The 26,721-nt window shown below is 42.5% G+C and overlaps 1 protein-coding gene and 1 long non-coding RNA gene across 8 annotated transcripts in view; one reads left to right on the top strand and one right to left on the bottom strand.

The window, feature by feature from the left end:
• RASGRP3 (RAS guanyl releasing protein 3) overlaps window positions 1-26,721 on the bottom strand; it is a 106,657-nt gene that overhangs the window by 3,997 nt on the left and 75,939 nt on the right. For 4 of the 7 annotated variants that reach the window (XM_053303934.1, XM_053303923.1, XM_053303905.1 and 1 more), the window contains 8 exons: window positions 19,568-19,645; window positions 13,104-13,220; window positions 11,135-11,250; window positions 8,625-8,772; window positions 7,061-7,097; window positions 5,551-5,676; window positions 3,285-3,649; window positions 183-319 (listed from right to left, as the gene is read on the bottom strand). In XM_053303934.1, the coding sequence (XP_053159909.1) occupies window positions 197-319; window positions 3,285-3,649; window positions 5,551-5,676; window positions 7,061-7,097; window positions 8,625-8,772; window positions 11,135-11,250; window positions 13,104-13,220; window positions 19,568-19,645 (1,110 nt within the window). In that variant the 3' untranslated portion in view covers window positions 183-196. The remainder of the gene's footprint in view (window positions 1-182; window positions 320-3,284; window positions 3,650-5,550; window positions 5,677-7,060; window positions 7,098-8,624; window positions 8,773-11,134; window positions 11,251-13,103; window positions 13,221-19,567; window positions 19,646-26,721) is intronic. The other 3 variants (XM_053303946.1, XM_053303914.1, XM_053303956.1) reach the window with 3 other exon arrangements.
• Window positions 2,632-26,209, top strand: LOC128348236 (uncharacterized). Its single transcript, XR_008318021.1, has 3 exons — window positions 2,632-2,741; window positions 12,239-12,400; window positions 25,949-26,209. It is a non-coding gene; the product is annotated as an uncharacterized LOC128348236 (long non-coding RNA).

The raw sequence follows: 26,721 nt of genomic DNA, 5'->3' as shown, positions 1-26,721 counted from the left end.
AGATCAGAGGAAATTGGCATGTGGTGCACTCTGTTGGGGCAGGGGCTTACTATGCTGTGTCAGGTGTGAGGTGGCAGGAGTCTGGAACGGAAGCAAATAAAGATGCAGTCTGAAATAATACATCTAGCAAGAGTTGCACTTAGGGGTGGATCTTATTTATGGGCAAAGTGGGTGGTGCTCACCTTACATTTCTTAGTCAGCCATGTTGTCTCTGTCTCCATTTTGTGTGCCTACTGCTTCTTTCTGTTGTTCCCTGCTGCTCTTGCCTGCACCTTGCTGCTGCTTTCAGAGTTGTGAGGTGGGCGACAGTAGCACCAACCTCAAAGAACAAATGAAAAGCCCCACATCTTTTAAAATATTAATATTAATAAGGCAGGAGTCAATAAGCTTGCTTACTTTTGTTTCTGCAAAGTAGGTGGTCTTAGGACTGCCCTATAAACCAATTTCAGAGAGGGACTAGGCTGATTGACTCCTCAGGCACCCAATCAGAGTGCCCAAAGTGTGGGAAAGTGTTTTTCTTTTAGCTACTCAGAAGAAGCCAATCACCATTTTGGTTAGAGAATAAGTAGGCTGTTGGTGTCTGATCTTTTGCTGGCTTCTTTGTGTTTGTTTGAAGGGGTAGAATGCAATTTCTGCTTTCTCTCCCTTGCTCTTTGATCTGATCTGTATGCAAAGCCCATAATAGCCCATTCCCAAAATGACATGCCATAAAACACTGGAAGGAACAGCAAATTGTAAAACTGGACTAATTAGATTAGAAACTGGCATAAGAAACCAAACATTTCTTTTAGGGCATATGCATGGATTTCTGAGTTCAAACTGCTTTTCAAATAATTGCAGAAGTGGCTTTCCATGTGAGTGTGGTGTAGGGAAGGAATGGATTGTGTTGGAAAGAAAGTTATTTTAAAAATAAATTTGCTATGCAGAGAGCTAACCAGGATTTTCTCTGGATTGTGGCCAGCACCTGAAAGATTAATATGTCCAATGGGGGTTATGGTTCATTGATCAAGGATTAAGGAAGTGATCGATCTCTCTCTTTTTAAAACCCCTAAGTGGTGGGCACCCAAGGCGAGCAGAGAGTGGCACCTAGCTGTTCAGCAGACATGGAGTAGAGAGAGGGTGTTCCCATGCATCTTTGCTTCCGATGAGGTCTTCTAAGATTCAAGAGATCGTTCATAGCTGCAGCAAGCATAATGTTAAAACCAGTGATTTTTCTCTTTTATTTAGATAAGCATTTTTAAATAGGCAGGCAGAACTGCCCTTGTAACTACAGAATGCATTTGCTCTCCACTTTTATAGCTGATCTCTGCTTTACCTGTGGCTTATATGTATATATTTACTTCTACATGTATATCCTGCACTTCCTCCAAGAAGCCCAGAGTGGTGCAAATGGTTAAAGTTATCCTCCCAACAGCCCTATAAAGAAGGTTATGCTGAGAGTTAAGTGACTGTCCCAGAGTTACCCAATGAGTTTCATGGCTGAATGGGGATTGGACTTGGATTTCCCCAGTCTAGCCCAGCACTGTACCACTCTGGCTCAGAGTTATTTCTTTTTGTTGTTGTTTATTAGTATTAGTATTCATTTTTTGAAATAACAGGCAGACAGAGCTGCCCTGGTGACTTCAGAATGTGTTTACTCTCCACAGAAGCAGCCTTTTATAGCTGGTCTGTGCTTTACTAGTGGCTTGTACAGTTCTTTTTGTGTGTGTGTGTGCATGCGTGCATGTGCACTTGCGTTTTGATCCTGCCATATTAGATGCAAATCTACATATTATTAGGAACATAGGAAACTGCCATATACTGAGTCAGACCATTGGTCTATCTAGCTCAGTCCTGTCTTCACAGACTGGCAGTGGCTTCTCCAAGGTTGCAGGCAGGAATCTCTCTCAGCCCTATCTTGGAGAAGCCAGGGAGGGAACTTGAAACCTTCTGCTCTTCCCAGAGCGGCTTCATCCCCTGAGGGGAATATTTTGCAGTGCTCACACATCAAGTCTCCCATTCATATGCAACCAGGGCAGTCCCTGCTTAACTATGGGGACAAGTCATGCTTGCTACCACAAGACCAGCTCTCCTCTCCTCTTAAGCACTATAAAGCAACTGTTTGCTTTTATGTTTTCCATATTTCTCTGTATCTCTGCTGATGAGCAATTGAGATTTGTGTGCACATTTGTATTTTGATCCCACTTTTTAGTTACAAATCTACACTTTGCCAGTTATTGCTAAGTCACCGACCTAGTCCTGGCTACACCCATAGGTGGATTACAGGAGAGGCAGTGGAGTCAGCTGCCCATGGCAGCAAAAATCCCCCAAGAGGCATTTTTTGAAATAAATAAATACATGTTAACATTGTGTTGAGGGACAAGGAGTGGGACGGCAGCAACAGCCAGCAGGCTGTGATGTTGTTGTTGGCAGTGAGAAACCTACCAATCACTGACTCAAAACTGTTACATAGACAGCCAGCACTGCTTCTCACTCCCACTGCCACTCTGCACTGACTGGCCAATGGAAAGTAAGCCCCACCCAGCAACCAGCATAAATCTGGCGGCTGGTTGCTAGGATATCATGTTCCCCCTTCAACAAAAAAGGGTGGGGGGGTTGGAGGGCGAGGTAGCCTCCAGAGTTACTTATACACAGACCAAGTCAGCTGGAGGAGCATGGTCTTTCTTCTCCCCACTGCCAAGCGCTCCTTCAGGCTTGCCCCTAATGAACGGTCAACTCCTGTTAAAGGTTGTGAAAAACAGGTGTGCTAATTTTGTGTGTGTCTGAGATTGTCTTGTTGTGAGTGAAAAGCTGGCGCCATAGAGCCCTTTCAGATTTGTGGGTCAAAAAGACTGAGATGGGAAGAAGGGGTTGCTGGCTATATAGGTAGAATGTTTTCCTTTTTCTTGGTGAGTAGGATGGTCTGCAAAGTATGGGTCACACACTTAAAAACCTTTCTGAATAATCTTCTACTCTACTTTCCAACTCTTTGCCCAGTTTTAACCAATATCCTGTCCTTTCTTTGTCACAACTTCCCCTGCCTAACATACTTTATGAGTGGTCCCCGGGAAAAGAGGAATCCCCCTCCCCTCCCCACCCCTTGTGTATGCTGGGGTGGGGTGAGCTGCTTTACGGACTGTGTGTGTGGTGTGCAATCTGGTCAGACTGGATTTTGCAAAGTGCCTTTGCACAGACACTCCAGTCGGTACTTCCCAAAGGGGAGGAAAGGGTTATGGGGGAAGGGGGAGATCATTTATAGCCCATTAAAAAGTCTTTCAATTCTTAATGTAATTCATAGAACTTACCTCCATTTCTTGCCTTTCTAAGGGAGCTTCTATTCCATTATGGTCCAATTTATGCACTGTAGTTACTACTGCCGTGTTCCTATTGGTCTGAATATTGGGATTTTCATTCTCCCATTTTGCAAATCCTTTATTTTTTCCTGATTTCCCATGGAACTTGGACTTCATTTTGGGGAAGGTATGCGATCCTGAATCACCCCAGCCAGGCTCATGCCACAGTGGCTCTGTCTGGGTTGCTTGGCTGGTGGTAACCCGTTGCAGACGGACTGAAATCTTCCGAGAAGAGCCAGTCACCAGTGTGATTGCTCTGCTATCTAGATCCCGATTTCGTGGAGGTATGCTGGGAAATTCAAAGACTTCATCTTGCACTACAAAAAAGAGGAAGGAAGCATAAATTTGTTCATTATATAACATAAGCAGCCATGGCCAAAGTAATAATGCTGGGTTCAACAGAACATTGATTTGAAATGAGAAGTTTAAGTTTAGTCTTTTGGTCACCTAAACAAAGTTTATATCACTTACTGCAGCAACAAAATTTTAAGAATGTGACACATAATGCATTATAAAACAATGGTTTACATACTAGGTATGTGCATGAACGACTCGGGGCAGCTGCTGGCAGGCTGGGAAGCGGTTCCCTTAAAAAGCAGGTAAGCAGCTCCTTACCTGCTTGTCCCCACCCTGCTGTTCTTCCGGCGGTGGCACCCACTCTCTAAATCAGGCCTGCTCAACTTAGGCCCCCCAGCTGTTTTTGGACTACAACTCCCATAATTCTCAGCCACAGCAGCCAATAGCCAGGAATTATGGGAATTGTAGGCCAACATCTGCAGGAGGCTGAAGTTGAGCAGGCCTGCTCTAAATGGTTGCGGAGCTGCAGCGCTGTTCCCTGCAGTCTCCGCGTGGCATTGGCATGCACATGACTGGCGTGCATGCATGCTGGCCATGTGTGTGCCAACGCTGTACAGAGACTGCAAGGAACAGCGCCACAGCCCTGTGTGGCCGTTTGGAGAGTGGGCGCCCCACGGGACGGGGATGAGCACATAAAGAGCTGCTTACCTGCTTTTAAAAGGAACCGGTTCGAACACTGGCACCTAAGCCGGTTTGGCATTTCCCAGAGAAGGTGCCAAACCGGCTCGTGCACGTCTCTATTACCATATAGCGAATCAAACATCTAAGAGGGAAGCGTGCATGCTGCTTGCAAAGGTGAGATGTTCTGTGCCTACTAAGCATTGCATAAATGCAGTTGTGACACTCCTCCCATTGGGAATTATTAAGAGTAGCGTCGCAACTATATTTGCTTAGTTTAGTTCTTGATACTGCATGTTAAGAAATACATTGATAACTTGGAATGGATTCAGAGAAGAGCAGCAATGATGGTGAGAGGTCTGGAAACTCAGTTCCATGAGGAACAATGGGTATGTTTAGCCTGGGGGAAAAGGAAACAGAGATTGCCATTTTCAAATATCTGAAGGGCTGTTCGCTGTTTCTCCTGGAGGCAGGACTAGAAGCAGTGGTTTGAAATGACAAAGAAGCAGATTTAGGCTAGACTTCAGAAGGAATTTCCTAACTGCAGAAGTTGTTTGACAAATGCTTTACAAATACACAGAAGATAACTTCCAGATCTTGTGGGGGAAATCTATAACAATCGTATCCCGTGAGAGTTGGGATGAAATTATTTCCTATGTAAAAGATTCCGCCTTCCATGAATTTTAATGAAAGGATTCAGCTCCTTAACCCTCCTTCTGAAGCAGGACTCAGAGTTCTTTCCCAAAAAGGAAGGCTTCATCTGATTTCCACTTGCATACCTCCGATATGAAGCCCTGATTCCAAGCATGAGGAAATGAGGGGTTCATAGCAGCCATGCTGCTATGGCAGTATATGTCGGCCCTTATGCATCTCACTGGGTATTCCACTAGACTCACTCCAGGTCTCACTGGGAAACATTGTGAGCTAGGCTAATAAGGACATCCTTGGGCATTCTGGAAACTTCCTGTTTTATCAATGTAATCATTTTAATTACATCAATGTAATTAATGTATGTAAGGTTTCATTTTTAATCTGTTTATGTTGTTGTAAACCACCCAGAGACAGAAGTTTGGGGCAGTCTACAAATTTGAAACGCCAAAAAACAAACAAACAAACAAAAAACCACACATACATACATACATACATACATACATAGCATTCTAGATAACACAGTTCATCAACTGTTGGGCAACAAAAGCCATTGGCCAACAAATAATCAGTGAGGCATATAGTCTTCTATTACCTGCTGGCAATGAAGGACTATTGGGGAGAGATCCATGGTTGCTGCTCACTGATGTCCCTCTGGCAAACTTCCTGCAGGCTAGAACTAGCAGATCTCTGCACTGCTTATGACAGTTGGCACCACAATCTGAATAAGTTGTCAGAGCAAAGCAAAATTAGTTCTGGCCGATTACTGTTTCTAATATATATATATCTGAGAACTTCTGCAGATTTGAGATTTCATATACCATTAAAGAATCACATTAGAAGAGATGAAGATACTGCAGGGTTGTGTGCAAATTATTTATGTGAAGAAATGGGAGCAATTCCCTGCTTTTTATTACTGCTACTATGGCACTAGCTCTGATCAGTACTGGTAAACATATAAACATGACAGAGCAGAGAGATGGTGTGGAAGCCTTGCTGACTAGGGGAAAAAAAACAGCTTCTCCAAATATGTTTGGAACTTCATGGAGCAAAAGGCTCATCCATTGCACTGTGGGTGGGTGTGACTTGAAGCAAAGAAGTGGTGGGTCAGGAAAGGGTAAGCATTTCATTTCTCCACTGGTTCTCCTCTCCAAACCTTCCTATAAGATACAGGTTTTTTGCTAAGAAAAGCAGCTGCAGGGCTTTTGTTATTCTTGTAGTTTTGCTCTTATTACTACTTAACAACATTGCAAGCAATATCCCTAGAGCACTGGTTGCTGTAAGCACATAAAAATATATTTTCCCAATGGATGCTAGGATCTAGTTGCTTTTCATTGTAACAATGTAAGCAAAACACAGCAGTGGAAGGAGATGATCCTCAAGACACAATCCAACCAAAGTTAAGTCCTTTAAATACCAGTTATTTTAACAGGTGTATTAGCCATGTGCTTAACTTCATTGTAGGCCTTAAAAGTGCTTAACTTTAGCTGGATCATGCTATAAATCACTATTTATCAGTGGCAAAACCAGACGCACAACCACAGATAATCTAGGTTACAATTCTAAACACACATACTGGGGGGGCAAGCTACATTCTTTTATTTCATTTATCTATCAAATTTATACCCCGCCCAAACTTACATCTGTGGGTGGCTAACAACAATTAAAACACATATAAAAATTAAAACAGTTTGAGGAAACATGCTGTTGATTTTTTAAAAAAATGTTTATTTCTAAATACACACACAACAAAGGCAAACAAAGATGAATAAAGTCATACTACAATTAAAGAAGAGAACCCAATAAATTTCAAATAAGAAATAAATAAATTAAGAATTGATGAATGAATGTAATTAGAGTCTAAGATTTGACTATGGCTGCAATCCTATGTACACTTACCTGAGAAAAGCCCTCACTGAACATAGTGAGATTTCTTTTGAGTAAATATGCATAGGAATGAGTTATACATAAGCTTTTAGGTTAATATAAGAGTGGGCAAAAATTGATTCTATTGTATTGTACTTTTGCCAACAGTTAAGATAATCATTATGTTAAAAGCTGGGTTCTCTAACTTGAAATCAATACCCATATATGATTTACAGTACCTTTGCATTTGTAGCCTTGCTTGATTATACCCCAGAGCTGCAATTAAAAAGACAAAAGGAATAAAAAAAGAAAGCCGGAAGGAAAACCACCTCATAATGAATGTAGGAATAATGGCTACAAAAGCGCAAACAGGATATAACTGCTCTCAACACCCTTCCTGTTAGACGGAGCAATACATTCATCTGTGAGGCTCAAGGCAGCTCACTTGCCCCCTCCATTTCCATGACCTACGAATGAGGCAGCATAGCAGAATAGATGCAGAACATTACTAATTCAAAATATTACCATTTCCCCCATCAGTTGGAATGCATCCGCATAAGTGCTCTTTGCTTACTTAATCAATTTATTTCCGAATTTTGAATACACCCATTTTTCCAATTCTGATGCAATGTGGAATTTTGGCTTATCAGCTTAAAACAACATTGTGAGTCAAAAAATAAGCTGGACTCTGGGCCTGCTTATGATAAGATCATCATCAGAACTGACATGCTTAACTTTTCTGTACTAAAAGTTGTAGAGGAGGAAGGCAAACCTGATCAGAGCAATAGACATATTGGAAGGGGGCTTTACCCCTACTGTAGTCCAGTATGGACCCCCCCATGGCTGCTATTTGATTCAGGAAGTCAAATTGGCTGAATTCTGTGATCTTAAGCCATAATTTAGCATTATTATTAGTGTGAACTTGATCCTAATTTAATATACTGGCTTGTTCAGACTATGCTTAGAACAAACCAGGATTTGCCTTGTTTATATGCAATAACAAACACTGGCATCTTTCAAAAGAAAAACAGTAAGTTTCCTCCCCTCACAGAGGAAAACAAAGAGGAAAGGACAAGTGTGTGCAATATGCACAAGTAGGAGGCATTTTAATTATAGTTTAGTGTTATGTTTGAACTCAGAATATAACTACTCATTTCTGCTGTGTTTATCTTTCACTTGCTTTTTAGCAGCATATCCAAAGCAGTTACTTGCCATTGACATCACTATGGTGTAATAAACCTAACTCTGCTGGATTGTAGTTTTTACATCCAATGTGTAACCTGCTTTGAGTCATCAAACAGGGAAGGGTAAACATCTGAACATAGGAAGCTGCCATATACCGAGTCAGACCTTTGGTCTATCTAGCTCAGTCTTGTCTTCACAGACTGGCAGCGGCTTCTCCAAGGTTGCAGGCAGGAATCTCTCTCAGACTTATCTTGGAGAAGCCAGGGAGGAAACTTGGAACCTAGATGCTCTTCCCAGAGCGGCTCCATCCCCTAAGGCAGGCATCCACAAACTGCGGCCCTCCAGATGTTGCTGAACTACAACTTCCAGCATACCCAGCCACAAAAAATTGTGTCTAGGGATGCTGGGGAGTTGTAGTTCAGCAACATCTGCAGGGCCGCAGTTTGGGGATGCCTGCCCTAAGGGGAAGATCTTACAGTGTTCACATGTAGTCTCCCATTCAAATGCAACCAGGGCAGACCCTGCTTAGCTAAGGGGACAAGTCATGCTTGCTACCACAAGACCAGTAAATACTTCTTAGTTGATATGTAGAGCTGAACTGTGTTCACATTTACTTACAAATCCAGCACAATGCTCACAGAAGGTTGGTTTAAGGTAGGTCATCTCCTGGAAGTTATGTATGAAACCTGGACCCATTTTACACTGTAACTGGGATTTGGCCCTCAGAAAATAAGCCATCATTTCATCTTTGCTGATAAGACCATCCCTGTATAAAATAAGAGGAAAGACATGAAATCTATTAGACCATACAGGCAAGTTGTATCTCGGCTCTTCTCCTGAGGAAATGATCTTTCCTTTTGGAAAAGGGTAGGAATGGTACTTTTGAAAAAACATACACAAGTACTTCCTATATAGTAAACAATGGCTGACCTCTAAACCAATCCAATGCAGGCACTTTGGGGGGAGAAGCAATTTTCACCAATCTCCCATTCCCTCACATGACCCTCAGACACACATTTTCAAGAGGCACGGTGTGCTTCAAAGGGAAGAGGAGATCAGCAAAAATTGCCCCTCCACATAGGGCCAGTGCAGAGCTAGTCCAGATGTCAGACAATAAATTTAAATAATAGCATTACATAAGAACAGCCCTGCTGGATCAGACCCAAGGCCCATTTTGTCCAGCATCCTGGTTCACACAGTGGCCCACCAGATGCCGCTGGGAGCCTACAGGCAGGAGTTGAGGGCATGCCCTTTCTCCTGCTGTTACTCCCCTGCAACTGGTACTCAGAGGCATCCTGGTGGGCTACCAGCCAGCCTGGTGTAGTGGTTAGAGTGCTGGACTAGGACCGGAGAGACCTGAGTTCAAATTCCCATTCAGCCATGAAACTAGCTGGGTGAATCTGGGCCAGTCATTCTCTCTCTCAGCCTAACCTACTTCATTCACAGGGTTGTTGTGAAAGAGAAACTCAAGTATGTAGTACACTGCTCTGGGCTCCTTGGAGAAAAAGCGGGATATAATGTTGTAGTAGTAGTAGTAGTAGTAGTAGTAATAATAATAATAATCCTGCCTTTGAGGCTGGAGGTGACCTACAGCCCTCCAGCTAGTAGCCGATAATAGACCTCTCCTCCATGAAGTTGACCTTTAGTGTCCTTTAGTATTGAGAAATGCTACCTAGATCTGAACTACACATTCAGAAACATCAGTGTCCTTCCAAGATTATAACAATTCAGAATGCAAATGGTAGTTTGAATAATTCACCTGAAGCTTTTCCCAGACAGCAGGCTTTACTGTGAGTTCAGGTATGCCCCCCCCCCCCCCAAAAGCACAATGGGATTTTTTTTACCCCAGACATAAACTGGGCCAGGCTCTAATGCGCAATGAAAAACTCGAATCATGTGTGAAGTGCTCCTCAATATCTCGCATGGACTTCGGTGCAAATCCAGCCAATGTGCACACCCTCCATTCCGAGCTAAAATGGAAATGCTGCTGCTAAAAAAAATCCCAGCCTATAGAAAGCCAGTATTTGAGGAGGAGGATTTCTAGCCTAGTCTCCACACCGCTTTGCTAAATGTTTATTAGGAGGCATATTTTTACATAGGGGAGAGTCGCAAACATGTAATCCTATACCTGCCATCCACAGAAGATTATATCATGTGATAGTCTGAATATGTATGTAAACTCTAAATAACAGAAATTCATTATTTAAAAGAATATTGTTCATTATATACATTTGAATGCTACCCAGTCTTTCTGGTTTGATAGCAGGAGATCATTATTTTTTCACAATATTACAAACTCTCCCACCAAAATTATTACATATTTATTTAAAATGTCTTCCCTATAGGATACTGATTGATGCACCAACTTTTTAAAATTATAAGTCCTTCTCAAACTTTTAAAACCAGTCAGAGATATTAAAAGAGGTGAATTGCTCTCTTTCAGCTGCACTTCTTGTAACTTCTAACCAGAGTTCTCTCTAATTTTTCTCATCTGTGTGCGGAATGAGTTTTATTCTGGGTGGCATTATCAAGGCAGTGTGTGTGCACATGTATACAGAGTGGGGCCTTCCTGATTCAACCTGAGCGGGATCTAAAATTAACTGAGTGGGCATTAAATTTGTGAGCGCATGCACATACACACACTTTAGAGGGAATGATGCCTCTAACCAATGAATGATCTTTCTCCTGCAATTCATTTAGGATTCAGAGTTTTATGGAAAATTTAGTAGAAATGCTAAAGGCTTGTCTACCTGGCATTTTGTTAATTCTGTGATAATTCTCTTACAATGTCTCCTTTCCCCAAACAACCTGCTTACTTTTTATGATAAAATCTACCTAGAAGAACATATTTCCTTTACACTTGCATGTTCATTAGAACCTAGGAGATCGGAGTTAAAATCTTGACTAAGCTTACACTATGTGGCCTAGGAAAAGTCACTCTCTCCAGATGAATGCATAATAGGAAAATCACTCATTTGACAGGGTTGTTGAGAGGATGACTCAGATAAGGAAAAACTGACAGCCACCTTGACCTGTGTGAGAAAGGCAAACTGAAACAAATGCATCTCATTTCTACTATTAGGAAAAAAGTAGGATCATTGTTCTACAGTAGGAACATATCTACTTACTGATCTTTGTCTAATACACAGAATGAGTCCAGGAAAGGAAAATTGGCTGCTATGCTTTCAAAGTCTTCTTGAGAGATATAGCCATCATGGTCATGATCATAGTTCCTAAAAACAGACTGAAAATTGAAAGAAATTAATGTGGTGATATGAAAAAGGTTAGCTAAACCAAAGTCTAGTATATACACAGAGAGCCCTAAAAAATGAATGTTGCACAAGATAAGCTACTTGTGCCTACTATTTAGATTGTGAGGCAGAATCAAATGGTAGCACACCATGGGGCTGGAAGCAGGAGTACGTTAAAGCAGAAGCCAGCTTCTTATAGAGTAGGATTCGTTCATGCAACAAGCTGGCCAGGTCGCTGTTGAGATGAAATTTAAGTCACTGCCAAATTCCTGGGCCTTTTCTGGAAAAATCTAGCAAATAGGACTTTTCAGCATGGGCTTTGTGCCTGCAGCTGAGCATGCTTCAGTCACCAAGGCAAACAGTTATCTGAATAATTTGTGCCAAGTACTTTGTGCCTCATACAAGCTGTTAATTTGTATATCTGCATCAGGAAGACCTGTGGAGATAGGCAAAATGGTACAGACAACTTATTTGCTACAAGCATGGTGCAATCCAGGATGAAAAAAGCAACACGCAAACCTACCCAGAATTGGCCCTGATTCCTGGATATTTCCTGTGTTGGTATTGCAGGGCAGTTAAATGAATTTCAACTTAAAGGCTCCTGCAAACTGAAGACTAATACTGTATAATTAATCCATATAGTTATTGTGCTTTTAAAATGCTTTACTCTAAGGGCCAAACTATATGTTACATGGGAGATCTGTAATCGGATCTTTCGATGGGTGTGTGTGTGTGTGTGCGCACGCACGCACGCACACTCACTCACTCACTCTCTGCTTTAAAAACAGCTGGGGATAAGATTTGCATCAGGGCTGTAGCAATGAGGGAGGATGGGTCACCCTTTCCCCCTGTGTTATTTCCCAACAGAGATCCTTTCATTAGCTATTGGGGTGGGTGGGTTTGATAGATACATATGAAGATGCCATCATCTTGAACCAGAATTTGGAGCCATCAGTTACCCACTGTGATGTGTTTAAATAGTTTTTCACAGATAAAATCTCTTGGATTCGGGCCAACTTAGATGGAGACTCCACAATTAATTTCATGTCTGAACTGGAGGTGTCCAGCAACATCTCTTATGCGATTTGACTGGATCGGTTTCAGTTTGTGACTCCTGAGGATGTGGACAAGCTGCTTGGAGAGGTGAGGCCTACCACTTGTTCTCTTGACCCTTGTCCAACATGGCTTGTTCTATCTAGCAGGGAGGCTGTTGTAGGTGGCCTGGTAGAAATCATAAATGCTTCTCTGAGGGAGGGCAGGATGCCTCCTTGTCTTAAGGAGGCAATTATTAGATCTCTTTTAAAGAAACCTGCATGAGATCCCTCAGAGTTGAGCAATTATAGGCCTGTTTTCAACCTCCCATGGCTGGGCAGGGTAACTGAGAGAGTGGTGGTCTCTCAGCTTCAGGCGGTCTTGGAGGAAACTGATTATCTAGACCCATTTAAATGGTTTTCGGGTGGGCTATGGGGTGGAGACTGCCTTGGTTGTCCTGATGGATGATCTCCAATTGGGAATTGACAGAGGAAGTGTGACTCTGTTGGTCCTTTTGGATCTCTCGGTGGCTTTCGATACTATCGACCATAGTATCCTTCTGGAACGTCTGAGAGTGTTGTTGGTGGGAGGCACTGTTTTACAGTGGTTCCGCTCCTACCTCTTGGACAGATTCCAGATGGTGTCAATTTGAGACTATTGTTCTTCAAAATCTGAGCTTAAGTATGGTTTCCCTCAAGGCTCCATACTCTCTCCAATGCTTTTTAACATCTATGGCAATGTATCTCTTTCAAAAGGTGAGCAAATAAACTAAATAAAAACACCAGCCCCTTTGAACACCTGCTCAAATACTTACATCAACTAGTTTTCTGATGTGTTTGTTGATGATACTCGGATCTGTCTTTGGTATTACTTCGGATGCCCACTCGAGTGGCACCACTGGCTTGTTCGGGGTAGTTGGAGAGGTAGGCTGCTGACAAATCAGAAAAGCATTTTTATGTCTCACTGTAAATGAAGCACAATACCCAACCTCTGGAAGGGTTAGAGCTTTCTGCACAATTAGTCAAAGTGATATTTTAACTTCTGCATATTCCCTCAAATCCCTTTCCCACTTCCACAGTAGAATGTTCAGTATCTAAAGAATGGAGGAAGTGGCTGGGCACCCAGAGGCTGGGATGGGGTGGAGGAGAGAGACAGCTGCGCTGCCACTCTGTTGCTTAAAAAAATTCTGACTAGATGGATGCTCTAATACAGATGATGCCCCCACTCCCTCCAAATATAGCAGTGAAGCAAACCATTGTGACTCCAGGTCTTTGCATGACTCCTTACATTTTCTTCAAGAAAACAACTTGCTTTGACATGAATGTTAATGGTCAGGTCAAGAAGCAAGCAAGACTACTACTCCCCTGTATTTTCAGCCCTTGGAAAACAAGGGACCCAGGGCTCCTCACACAATGGCCTTCTTGGACACAATACTTTTAGCAAGCTGCAAGAATCCAACCAGACAGAATAAATGGATCTCCTTGGAGAGCTCAGGGCTTAACAATAACAAGGACCCCTGCCCTTTTGCACTTGCAAAAGGTAGGCAAAAATGAATCCCCCCCACCCCCACCAGATATTCCCTACTGTGCAAGTGCTTGGGACTTAATCAGTAAAATCACTTATATTTCCTCTAGGAAGGATTGTCAGGTGTTTCCTTGACAGAAGCTCTGTGCCTTTAACACTTGCACAACAGGCAGAAATTTAACAGGAGGAATTGCTCCAGCACAGAGATGTGGCAATATATTATAGAGAACTACCACTGTTAAATCTCTGCCATGTAGCTTAAACAAACTAAAAGTTCAAGAGAAAAGTCTCCAGAAGAAAATATGACATGACACTGGATAACCCCATGCTAGGAAGATACAGTCCATAGTGAAGTTAGAGCCAATAGTGGTAGAGTTGGGGCATTTTCACACATGCGGCTTAAACCGGTTTGCCTTTTAAATTGGTCTATAATGCAGATATAAAACATACATTTACTGCAGTAAATAAATTTACTTTTCTGCATTCTGACAACTTTTTAAAAGTCTTTAAAGATGCATCTATTCACCCAAGCTTTAAATTTAAATATTGTTTTAGTAGTTTTAACATTGTTTTAAAACTTAAGTTGTAATGTTTTAACTTTTTCTGTATCATTTATTTTAAGTAATGTTTTAACTTTTTCTTTGTTTGCTTTGTTGTAAACTGCCCAGAGATGTGAGTTTTGGGCGGTATAAAAATGTTAAATAAATAAATAAAATTCTGACTCTCAATAGCAACATTCACACATGGCAGAACTGGTAGAAGAGAGAGACTCAAAATGGCTTTCTAGCTTCATGTGTGAAAGCACACTAACATATGTGACTTATTCTCAGGCTAGGTTTCTACTGAAATCTTTAGTCTATTATTAATAATTATTATTATTTAAAATATTTGTATCCTACCCCTCCAGTATAATACTGCTCGGGGTGGCTCACAACAGTAAAACAGTAGTGTAAAATTTAACACAATTAAAGCAGTCAGGTCAATCTTTATTACGGTCAGTGACCAGCAAGACAAAACAACAAAAGCATTTATACAAACTGTACATACATCACTGACTATCAGATTATATAATTGTTACTCATATTGACTAGACAAGCATACGGCGTGTCCCAGATGTTAAACAAGATTAGCTACTTTATTGGTGACATAGAAATCTCTATCCTCTAAAAGAAACTTAACATAAAATCATCCAAATGTCCTGGGAATGTCATTAATAATGGAAAATCCAACCCAATCTCAAAACTCAACAGAAACTACAGTGCAAAAAGAATACAAGTTATTGTTTCGATCTCACCAGTGCCCCAAGGGCACTGTCACTGTGAAACAGGTATATGCTGAAATCTACCTTCCAGTAATGCTGAAGGGAGGGCATTGAAACAAGCCCTAGAAGATGCCCAGCGATATTTTGAGTATGTCAAAGATGAAAGACAGAATAATGGTGCAATTACAGAGGATAAGATGTTACAGTATCTTATAGGAGGTAGGCAGCAGGCTTCTATCATTCAGTGTCCTTTATACACTATTGAATAATTTCCTTTGACTGTTCAAGACTCAAGGAAAGTAAAAAACCAGGATAAAGACCATAGGAAAATAACTTATCTTCTATACCCCCTCTGCCAAGCAGATTGGAAATTATCCATCAATATCAAGGGTGTCAGTACCACAGGAGTAAAATTAAGCTTAAGCCAGAAATTAATAAGGGTCATCCAAATTAAAAATTGTGAGACTTTTGCTGAAGAAGCCTGCTCTAGAGCCCTCAGTGATGGATAATTATAGGTCAGTCTACAACCTCCCTTGGGTTGGCAAGGTAATTGAGAGGGTGATGGCTCATCACCTCCAGGCAATTTTGGATGATACTGCTGATCTAGATCTATTTCAAATTGGCTTTAGAGCAGGCTATGGGGTGGAGGCAGCCTTGGTCAGCCTGATGGATGATCTCTACCAAGGAATGGACAGAGGAAGTGTGACTCTTAGTTCTTTTGGCCACTCCTTTCCCCTTCTCCCATCACTGTGTCTTCCGAGTGTGTGGAGATGGATGGGGTTTTAAAAGTGGACAGAGAGAAATGGAAGAAGAGAGAAGTGGAGAAAGTGGATAGAAAGAAATTTTTCTCCCTCTCACATAACTCTAGAACCAGGGGTCATCCCATGAAATTGATTGCCAGGAAATTTAGGACCAACGAGCGGAGGTACTTTTTCAGACAATGCATAATGAACTTGTGGAATTCTCTGCCACAAGATGTGGTGACAACCAACAGCCTGGATGGCTTTAAGAAGGGTATGGATAACTTCATGGAGGAGAGGTCTATCAATGGCTACTAGTCTGAGGGATATAGGCCACTTGCAGTCTCAGAGGCAGGATGCCTCTGAATACCAGTTGCCGGAGAGTAACAGCAGGAGAGAGGGCATGCCCTCAACTCCTGCCTGTAGGCTTCCAACAGCATCTGGTGGGCTACTGTGTGATACAGGATGCTGACAGGTTGGGCCCTGGGCCTGATCCAGCAGGGCTGTTATGTACAGCACTGTTTGAAGAGAGCTTGTGAAGGAGATGTATGTGAAGGAGATGTATGAAGAGAGCTTGTGAAGGAGATGTATGCCGGACCAGTTCCTTGACATTGGCACCTCCAGGGGTGTGGTCAAAGGTGCCATTGCTTATGCCTTTGACACTAGCTCCCCATCACCACCAGTGTTCTTTACTTCTCATGCTGGGAGAAAAAATGGAATGGGCAAAACAGTCTTTAAGAAGCTGGTTACAGAGGGGGAACAATTGGAAAGCAAGACATTTCTGAATCTTCACCTGTGCCTTTCCTTCCCATCACTCTGCCACTGGAGTAGAATGTCACTGATTATTCATCGATTACCAGGCACCTAGATAACTGATGGCATTGCTAAAGGTCACTGATAAACTGCTGCATCATTTTCCCATTGTAGCAGTGGCCTATATGCAACAGGACTGGGGAGAGAGGAAAGCAGCCAGGGCAGATTGATGAACTCTTGTTTCTAGAAAAATGCCTTCAAAGCAAAAAACACAACAAAACAACTCTACAAGATGATGGGGAGAAAAAAAGCACCAATGAGCAAGAATGGAAAACTTCTGAAGCAAGCAGCACAGAGTTTTTCAACTTCATTTCATGGGTTTATTTTCAGTCTTTTGTTTTGTAATACTCCCTTTGGGACAAAGTATGTGATATATCATTAAGAGAGAGTTTTAAACTACACGGTATCTCCTTTTCTGCAAAAAGTAAAAAAAATTAAAAGGCAGGGTCAATGTACATTGAGACTGTGGTACCCAGGGAGGGAAGCTAGGACTTTCCACTCACACTGTTTCCCAGCCAGAAATCACACACATGTGTATGTGGAAGTCATACAGAGAGCGTCAGCCTCAGTTACAAAGGAACATAGAGTTGCACTATACCAAGTCAGACCACTGGACCACCTGGCTCAGTACTGTCTCCCCTGATAGTGGTTCACCAGAATTTCAGGCAGGAGTCTTTCTTAGCCCTACTTGGAGACATCAGGGATTGATCCTGGATTTTTCTGCATGCAAAGCAGATGCTCTGCCACGGAGTTACGGCCCCCAGTTAGAGTTTACCTATCTATCGATCTATCTGTTTTATTAGATTTATAAACTGCCTAATAAAAACGCTCTAGTCAGTTTACACGGATTTTTTTTAAAAAAACACACACACCTAAAAACCAACAATTAAACAAACAAACAAACAAACAATCTATATAAATATAATTAACTAAAAGCCTGAAGAAACCGGCTTTTTAAAAGGCAGCCAGAGATGGGGAAACTCTTATTCTGATAGGGAGAGCATTCCAAAGCCCCAGAGTGGCCAGAGAGGAGGCCCAGATCCAAGTCACCACCAAATGAGCCAGTGGTAACTGCAACCAGACCTCTACCGATGATCTCGGTAAGCAGCAGGGTTCATGATGGAGGCACTTTTTAACGTACTTGGGCCCAAGCTATTAAGGACTTTATAGGCAATAACCAGCACTTTGTATTCTGCCCAGAAACATATTGGTAGCCCGTGAAGTTCTTTTAGAACAGAAATAATATGGTCTCTTCAACCTGGCTGCTGCATTCTGTACCAGCTGTAGTGGTTACCAACATATGGACCACTGTTTTAAGGTCATTTATATCAAGAAACAGATGTAGCTGACATCAGTTGAAGTTGATCAAAAGCACTCTTGGCCAATGCCTCAACCTGAGACACCTGGAGATATTTGGGTCCTGGAGTACTCCCTAACTATGTACCTATTCCTTCTGGGGGAACTTTTTCTTTTTATGAGCAAAGGCTTGGAGAAGCAGAATTTCAGAAGGTTAAAATTTTCCTTCATAGAGATACAGTGATGTGGAAAGCTGCATTTGCAAGTGTTAAAGGCACAGAGCTGTTGCCCAGGAAAACCTTGTTGGAAACCCAGGGAAACATAATATTCTTGAACTTAAGTCTATTGAGCCAGAAAGGCTTTGTGTGTAGGAAAGTGTGTATTCTGTACTTGAACAGCCCATAAATTTCACAATTCTGTAGTAAGAAAAGATAAATTCTGTGGCACTGAATAAACTGCAAAATTTAATCAAATTCTAATTTTTTGGTATAATCCCTTCTGCTTTTACTCATCTGGTCAGGAGCCAGGAATTTGTGAAGCACTGAAGACCACCCCCAATCTTTAACTGAACCCAACCTCTGTGGATTTGCTCTTACAAATTCTCAACACCACCACTGCTTCAGTTCCCAGTTGATCTAAGCTTAAGAGTTATAGTCTATGGTATGTCATTCAGATGATGCTGAGCATTTTTATTTACTGCAACAGACGGACACATTTTGAGTGGCAGGGCTCCTGGGCTTCTAACAGCTACAAAAAATGAGGAACATTCACAGGGGGGCATTTTAAAATCATTTCATCTCCACTCCATGCCAGGGAAAGGTTTGCTGGTTGCATTTTGATCAGTCACAAAGCTATCAAACACACAGGTCCATAGCAGGAAGAAGCTGGTGGCAACAATACACAGGCTCAGACTGGCCCACCGGGCAGCAGGGCATTTTCCTGGTATGCCCTCACCTGGAGTACTCTGCTGTGCTCACTGGGCTCTCCCTGCGCCAGCTGCCCGGCTCTCCTTTCCCCCTCTCCCTGGTAGGAGAGCCCCACCTCCTCTCCTTCTGATTGGTTGTGAGAAGCAGGCTTGGAATGCCCAACAGGTCATATTCCCAGTGCGCCCTACCCACCCTACCCCACCACCCCAGCTCCCACCCTTAATTACCTATTCTGCTCAAAACCCGGCACCCTCCCCACATACATTCCACTGCCCTCTCGGTGCCCCCAGTCCGGCCCTGACAATACACAGCCATAGGCTGCGACTGACAAACTGCATACCATGAGGCAGGTACACTGAGGTCCTATTAAAACCTATGTGCTCATTCATGGGGTGCTCTGGAATAAGTTGTAGATTGAAATCATAGAATCTTATCATTCACAAGTGATGAAAAGGTATGAACATTTTAAGAGAAGTGGGCTGCTGTTTTTATAATGGGACAATGAGTTATAAATTGGTTGACATTCCAACTAAACTTCCTAGTGGAAGTTCTATTGAAATTTAGTAGTCCTTTAGAGTAACTCCTGAGTAGTACTATTGAGTATTTTTGTCAGGATGTCAATTGATAACTCATTGACAGTAACAACTATACTGTACAGTTATACTATAATATAATGCACTTCAACATATTGACTTCCTAACCAACCAAAGTGACATACTGATTTAGAAGTCCTTGGTTCCAGCACCAGTGAGAGCTTGTAAATATCATCTTCTGTGTGGTAGAGGTCCAGGGAAAGCTAAAAATCAAAAGTGAAAAGAGAATATTAATTCATAGGGCTAAACTAAGTTATATGCAAATACAACAATACATAAATATCTGTCGTCATACAGTTGTATCAAATGATATGCAAATGAGGGCAACAAAGCTCTGAAGAAGAAGGCAACTTTCAGCAGAGAAGTAGTGGGGTGGGGAGAGCGCAGGGTGCTTAACCATTTCCTCCCTTATGGCTTTCTGCTGCAGCTCCCTCCAAAGCAAGTCCCAGAGGTATGTTTGCAAAGATAAGGATGGGATTACTTATGGGGAGGTAGCACAGAAGAAACGGAGGTTGTTTTATGCAGCAATTGCACTAAAGTTCACATTTTTGGTGTAAATAGAACACCCGTGTTGGCAGCCTACAACTTGATCATAATCCAAGTCAGGCTTTCTGCTTCAACACAAAAGCTTCTTTGTCAGCAGCTCTCAACCATCATAAACAAGCAAAAGAAATCAAGTAAATCCATGGTTTGCGAGAAGCAAACAACCTTTCCCCCAAGTTAACATTCTTGAATAGTAGCAGAAACTGCTCTGTTCGCTTTTGGAATCAGAAAATATTCTGAACGAATGACTAAAATAGAAAGAGGACCGTGCTCTACTGCCTTTGACTCACGTGTAAACAGGGAGTTTGGTAGATGCACACCTTTTCATAGCATGCTGAACTTGCTAAAAATTCTCTTTTCTACAAAACTATTAAAGGGAGAAGATGCCTGTTCTTTCCTGTCACTCCTCAACATGGATGGTGCAGTAGTAGCAATAGTGGTAGCAGTTACTGACTCCATTCACTTCCATTTTTTATTATTATGAATGTTAATATAGCTGTAACATCAGCAACTAAAGTTTGTAATGTGCTTTTCATAGCAAAAGGAACAAGAAGATGGTTCCCTGTTCAAAATGAATTCAATCTCAAGAGAAACACAAGGGAGACATCAGCAATAGCCACTAGAGGGAAACTATGCTAGGCTGAATAGGTGTCTCTTTGCCCAGTTAGCAGGGGTACTAATGAGAACAGCCTGTGCTGGACTAGACAAAGACCGTCCTCTTCCCAATTGAGCCAAGTGTAGCATCCTCTTCCCAACAATAGTCGGCCAGATGCTTTGAGAAGCCCACAAGAAGGCATGAAGGCAACAGCCATCATATATATATATATATATATATATATATATATATATATATATATATATATATATATATGTCATCTTTCTTGCTGGAGGAAACCCAAGGCAGCTCACAAAGAAACCCAGCACCACCAAAGTTTGAATTGGGCTTGGAAACAAATAGGTAACCAATGCAACTCATGCTAGTTTGGGGTGATGTGTTCCTGAGAAGCAGTCCCTGCTAAAAGATTGGTTGCCAGTGGCAGCCCAAGACCTCTATGCAACTGAGAAAGGACCACATGCTGCCACCTGTTTGCATGCGCACCCACCTCTGCTTCCATCTCTTTCTTCATGGAAGCAATAGCCATCGCTACTTGACTTGGTGTGTGCCCTTCCATGCCCTGCTCCTAGACCCTTGGGCCAATTAAGAAAAGGAGGAGTAGAAGAGGAAATGCCAAAAGAGTGCTCTACAGAGTGTCTTCAGTACTCTATGGTCCTTCTGGCATTTCCTGGCAGTTCCTGCCATGAAGGAGGCAAGAGCCATGAAGGATGATGACTGTTCTGGAGTGGCTCTTAGCCACCATTTAGCAACGAGCTGCTCAGATGGTGCAGGTGGCAGAGAGAGGTAAGTGAGGTGGTGGGAAACGTCACCTCACTGTTCTCCAATAATCCATCACTTGAGGTGGTGATCACCACCATGTGAGGTGATTTCCTCATTTCGCCTCATGGAAGGACTGCCCCTGTTAACTGCAGCATCTTGTGCTGATAGAAAATTCTGAGCAATTTTCTAGGCCATTTTCATAGAGAGCACATTAAAGTAATCTAACTTGGAGGTGTTTATTCCCATGTAACCCCTCCCTTGCCACAAAGCTCACTGGGTTGCCTTGGGCTATCTGTCAACCTAAGCTACTTAACAGACTGTTGTGAAGATAAAATGATATGGGGGGCAGGGCGAACAACCAGGATTGGACTGTAGCTCAGTGGTAGATAGCTTAGAGGGTATTTGGTCACCCATGGTATACACTACACTACACTGAATACTTGTACACTGCTTTTCAACAGAAGTCCCCAAAGCAGTTTACATAGATAGAAAATAAATAAACTAAATGGCTCCCTGTCCCCAAAGGGCTCACAGTCTAAAAAACAAACATAAGATAGACACCAGTAACAGCCACTGGAGGGATGCTGTGCAGGGGAGTTGCCAGAACCTAAGGGGTATACTCGTGGGTCAAATGGGCCGTAAGCCAGAATTTGGCTTTTTAAAAGCCAAATCTGGCCACCTAGCTGGGGATGGATAGGGCCAGTCGCTCTCCCCCTGCTAAACAAAGAGAATCACCACTGTTCAAAAAGGTACCTCTTTGCTCAGTTAGCATATACTAATGGTTTCAAGCACCACGTTTCAACCAAAACAACACCACCACCACCACCACCACCACCACAAAAACAAGTTCTCAAGCTGTTCAGAAGGGATGAGAAAATGCTTCCCTTTCCAAACAGGCTCACAATCTAAGAAGAAACACAAGGGAGACAGTAGCCCACAGGCGTATCCAGCGTAGGGCAGGCAGGGCACGAGCCCCGGGCACCACTTGAAGGGGGATGCAATTTTTTAAAATTAATTTTTTAAAAATTGCTGCCAAAAACAAAATGGCTACCGCACATGCTCAAATGGCCTCTGTGAGGCCCTAGGCCATGCCAGGCCTTGCATAGGCCATTTGAGTATGCACGGTGGCCATTTTGTTTTCAGCGGCCATATATATATATATATATATATATAAAAATATATCAATGTCCACCACACATGTTCAAATGGTACCTGCGAGGCCCTAGAGGCCAGTGGGGGGAGGGGGAACCTTTGCAGACCCCCACACACACGGCCTTTAGGAAGCCCCCCGAAGGGGCTACAGGTAAAATGGTATTTTTCAGCTGATATTATGGTAAAGTTATCTGAAAGATGGGTGTCAGATGTTTGGACAGGGGGCGCAATTTCAGTGCTTGCCCTAGGCACTATTTTCCCTAGATACACCTCTGCAGCAGTCACAGTTACTGGAGGGTTGCTATACTGAGTTGAATAGGGACAGGTGTTATCCCCTTGCTAAATATAAGACACCCATGACTTTAAAAGGTATCTGTTTGGCCAGTTAGCCAGGGTCATTACAACATTTCCTCCATTGGTTGCCACCCTGATTTCTTTTACCACTTTGAGGTTACCCTCAGAGCTTTTATCAGAGTGTATGGGGTGGGGGGTGGGGCAGCGGTGAGAGTGTACACTATATTACAGGTTTTGCCTGGTATTTCTGCTCAGTGGGATTCTATGGAGGAGATTTCCCCCCCCATGTTTTATAGTATACTGGACAGACTCCATGCTCTCTTTGACAGACAGAGCAATACTACCTCCAATATTCCCTTCTTTATCCTTTATAGAATTTCTGTCCAAGAACAGCCATATCCTACATCCTATATCTGAGCTGTAGAGATTTTGACAAACCCCTCCCTACACTTTAAATTTTTATTTTTAAAAAGTAACTTTTCTGTCCTACTTTCAATCTGTTGTTTTTTTGCTTCTTTTTTAAAATAGTAGTATCTGTCACGCTTCCACTAGACTGTAAAACTGTCTGGGACTTTCCAGATATTTGCATAGTTTCAGAGCTGATTAGTTACAAGGTACTATAAACACAACAGCAGCAGCCAGACTGTCAGTCCTTCAGCCTGATTGACGACAGAATTTTTCACTGTAGTCTGTCCCATAATTACTATTGAAATGTTGACAAGTCCAAGACACGTGGTCTTTTTAGCTATATTTTTGAAAAAAGATGTGAGGGAACAGTCATTATTGTTTCTTTAATTTTCAGCCATACTATTATATATTCTAGCTATTTTGTTTTAATAATAAGACAAGATAAAATCCTGAAAATGTTAGCAGTAAAAACAGTTTGCTTACCTGTAACTTTTGATCTTTGGGTGGTATGATATCTTTCACAACATGGGCTCTGCACTTGTGCAGTTTGCCATATAGTTCAATCTTCATAGAAAGGGGCGAAGAGGAGCAAACTTTGCAACCAATAGAATCCAGCTTCCTGCCTTCTTTTCAATTGGTGCAGAGTGCTTATGCTCCGCCCTATTGCCCATAGCGCAGTCCACCACCAATGAGTTAGATGTATAAACAATAATTTACAGTCTTCTTCCTGTACCATGTAAAAATCATCTAAGCATTTTGAAGTAGACATGGAAGTGAATGGGGCCTCCCATGCCGACTTAGCAGAATTGACTAGCACAGGAAGCATTGGAAGAGCTGCATGTTGAGAAGTAGAAGCCATGAAATCATAGACAGGGTAACTGACTGCTTGGGCTGGTGACTTAAGTTCCAGGCCCAGCACTCTGGCCATCTCTGTAACTTGTATTCTATAAGATTTGGTCTCCTCAGTAGGACAATTGGCCGGATTGTTTGGTATGTTATCATCTGGAGAATCTGACGGGTTCTCCATGAGTGTAGAGTCATCATCTGATTCAGAAGTGGAAGAGTAGTCACCATCTGAATGTTGTTTGCAGGAACAGAGGCAGCTTCTGGAGGAATTGAGGGATTAGTAGGCTGCTTAAGTGGAGTAGGTGGATGAACTGGCGCGGCAGGCTGTTCTGCCCGAGGCTGTGGAACAGGGGGATGGTCTAGAGGAGGCTTCCCCAAACTGCGGCCCTCCAGATGTTGCTGAACTACAACCCCCAGCATACCCAGCCACAATAAATTGTGGCTGGGGATGCTGGGAGTTGTAGTTCAGCAACATCTGGAGGGCCGCAGTTTGGGGAAGCCTAGTCTAGAGGGTACTTGAAAGGTGAGAACCTGGTAGAAGCAGAATTAGAGGTGGACTTCAGGCTTTGGAAACTGAAAAGGCTCAACACCTCATAATCATAAGGAAGAGAAGGTGAAGGTACGTAAAGGGGATCCCAAACCTTATATAACCATGAGCAAGAGCCTCTGGGGACCAAGAGCTCCAGTAATCAACTCTTCTCCTGTAATGAGAATAAGCTGGGAGAGAAAGGCTCTGCCATTCTTTCCGGGGTGAGCTAGGTAATGTGAAGGAAAACATGTCGGTGTTGCATTCCCTGGAGAAGAGGAAGGTGCTTTAGCAACTCATGGCGTGGACTCAGCCTCCTCATTGATATCGTGCAGAGAAAAGCCCTTAAAGGTTGAGACAGAGGGTATAATAATAGGTGATCCCAGGATGGAGTCAAAATCATGTAGGAGAGGAAAGTCCTTCGATATTGACAACATCGATGGAAAATTAGAACCAAAAGCCAGAGACGTCAGAATTGAAGATGGGAGCTGCAGGTCCTTAGGCAGGGTAGAGTGCAGCATGGTCGATATTGGGAGAGGCTGCAGAGAAGCATGGACTACAGAGGTGCCAAGTGAGGAAGCTGGTATTCTCGTCGACGTAGAGAGCAATGCCGGAGATGGAACTTGGGTGAACAATGTCAGAGGAGTGTTCAATGCTGGCTTGATGAGAGGAGGAACAAGAGTGAGAAAGGTATTGATGCCACATTGACGCTATTGACCAAAGTGGATGAGGTATCAAAGTTGAAGACGGTGGGCAAGTCAACTTTGACGTTGGGGCCAGTATCAAAGGCGATTGAGAGGTTGGTGTCAAGGATGTCACCACGATTGAGGTTGTAAACACTGATGATGGAGGAGTCAACATTGATATCGAGGATGTCTTGTGGCGTTTAGGTTGCAACGAGGAATCACCCTCCCTGTGTTTGAGCTTTTTGTAGTGGGTTCCTGATGGGTTTTTTCTGCTGGATAGACCTATCTCCTGCTGGATAGGCTTAGAGGCTGAGCTCACCTTAGACAGCGCTGAAGTCCACGATGTTGATGACATCGGGGTCGGAGGGCGTAAAGCAGTTTCATATAAAGCAGCCCTTAAGTGTAACTCTCTGTTCCTCCTAGTTTGCTTAGAGAAGGATAAGCAAATCTTGCAGGTACAAACATTGTGGTCCTCTCTGAGGCAAAGCAGACAAAGGTCATGTCTATCAGAGGACAGCAAAATCCCACAGCAGGAGTAGCACTGCTTGAAAGTTTTTCTAGAGTCCATTAGACTAAGACAGCAGATAAATCCAAGACAGGAGGCAAAGAGTAGTTTAAAAATGTTCCAAAATTTGATAAACCAAATAAGCAAACTGTCAAAATTTTGTTTTCCAAGAACCAGGGACGACGAAGGAGTGAATCCCAAGGGAAGTGCACACAACAGTGGTCAGAAAGGAACTGAGATGCAAAGCGCTCTGGTGCCAAAAATACCAAGTGCGCTTGCTGCACCAAGGGCAGAGGTTCAGAGTGCTTTGAAGAGCTTGTAAATCCTTTCATGGGGACTACTGCACAGGCACAGAGCCCACGTTGTGAAGGACACCAGACCACCACAGAGATCTGCTACAAATTAACAAGGTCAGAATATCCCAGAGCAGATTATCTGTCACTAAAGTTGAACATAATTGCTTCAAATAAAATTTAATATAAATAATAATAATCGTCTTCATCTTTATTTGTTAGCCGGCCCATAACAAATTGTTCTCAATTTAACAAAGCATATATTTCAACATTAATAGATAGTGCCAGTATTCACACTTGCCATGACCTGCACTGCTGGAAATCTTCTTTCAGCCCACTTTTTCCTATAGTAATCTTGTTAATTATTTCATTGCAGCCAAATTTATAATTGTGGGGGAAAATGTGAGCTTCAGTAGAGTATTTGTCTAAATAATAGATAAAATGACAAAGTACCAAATGACAGAAATGATAGATCGATATAAGTTTATTCGGTCATTGACCAGCAAATCAAATGACAGAAAGAAAACCAGTTCAGCAGCAAGGATCATAGTGGAAACTGGATATAAAGCAAAGCACTGGTTAATATCCTGACTAATGGGAGAAATGCCAGAAGGATTCCAGACTAATACTCTGTGTGTGTGTGTGTGTGTG

The sequence above is a fragment of the Hemicordylus capensis genome, chromosome 1, assembly GCF_027244095.1.
Source record: "Hemicordylus capensis ecotype Gifberg chromosome 1, rHemCap1.1.pri, whole genome shotgun sequence".
In the NCBI taxonomy this organism is placed as follows: domain Eukaryota; kingdom Metazoa; phylum Chordata; class Lepidosauria; order Squamata; family Cordylidae; genus Hemicordylus; species Hemicordylus capensis.
This window is presented reverse-complemented; position numbering and strand designations above follow the sequence as displayed.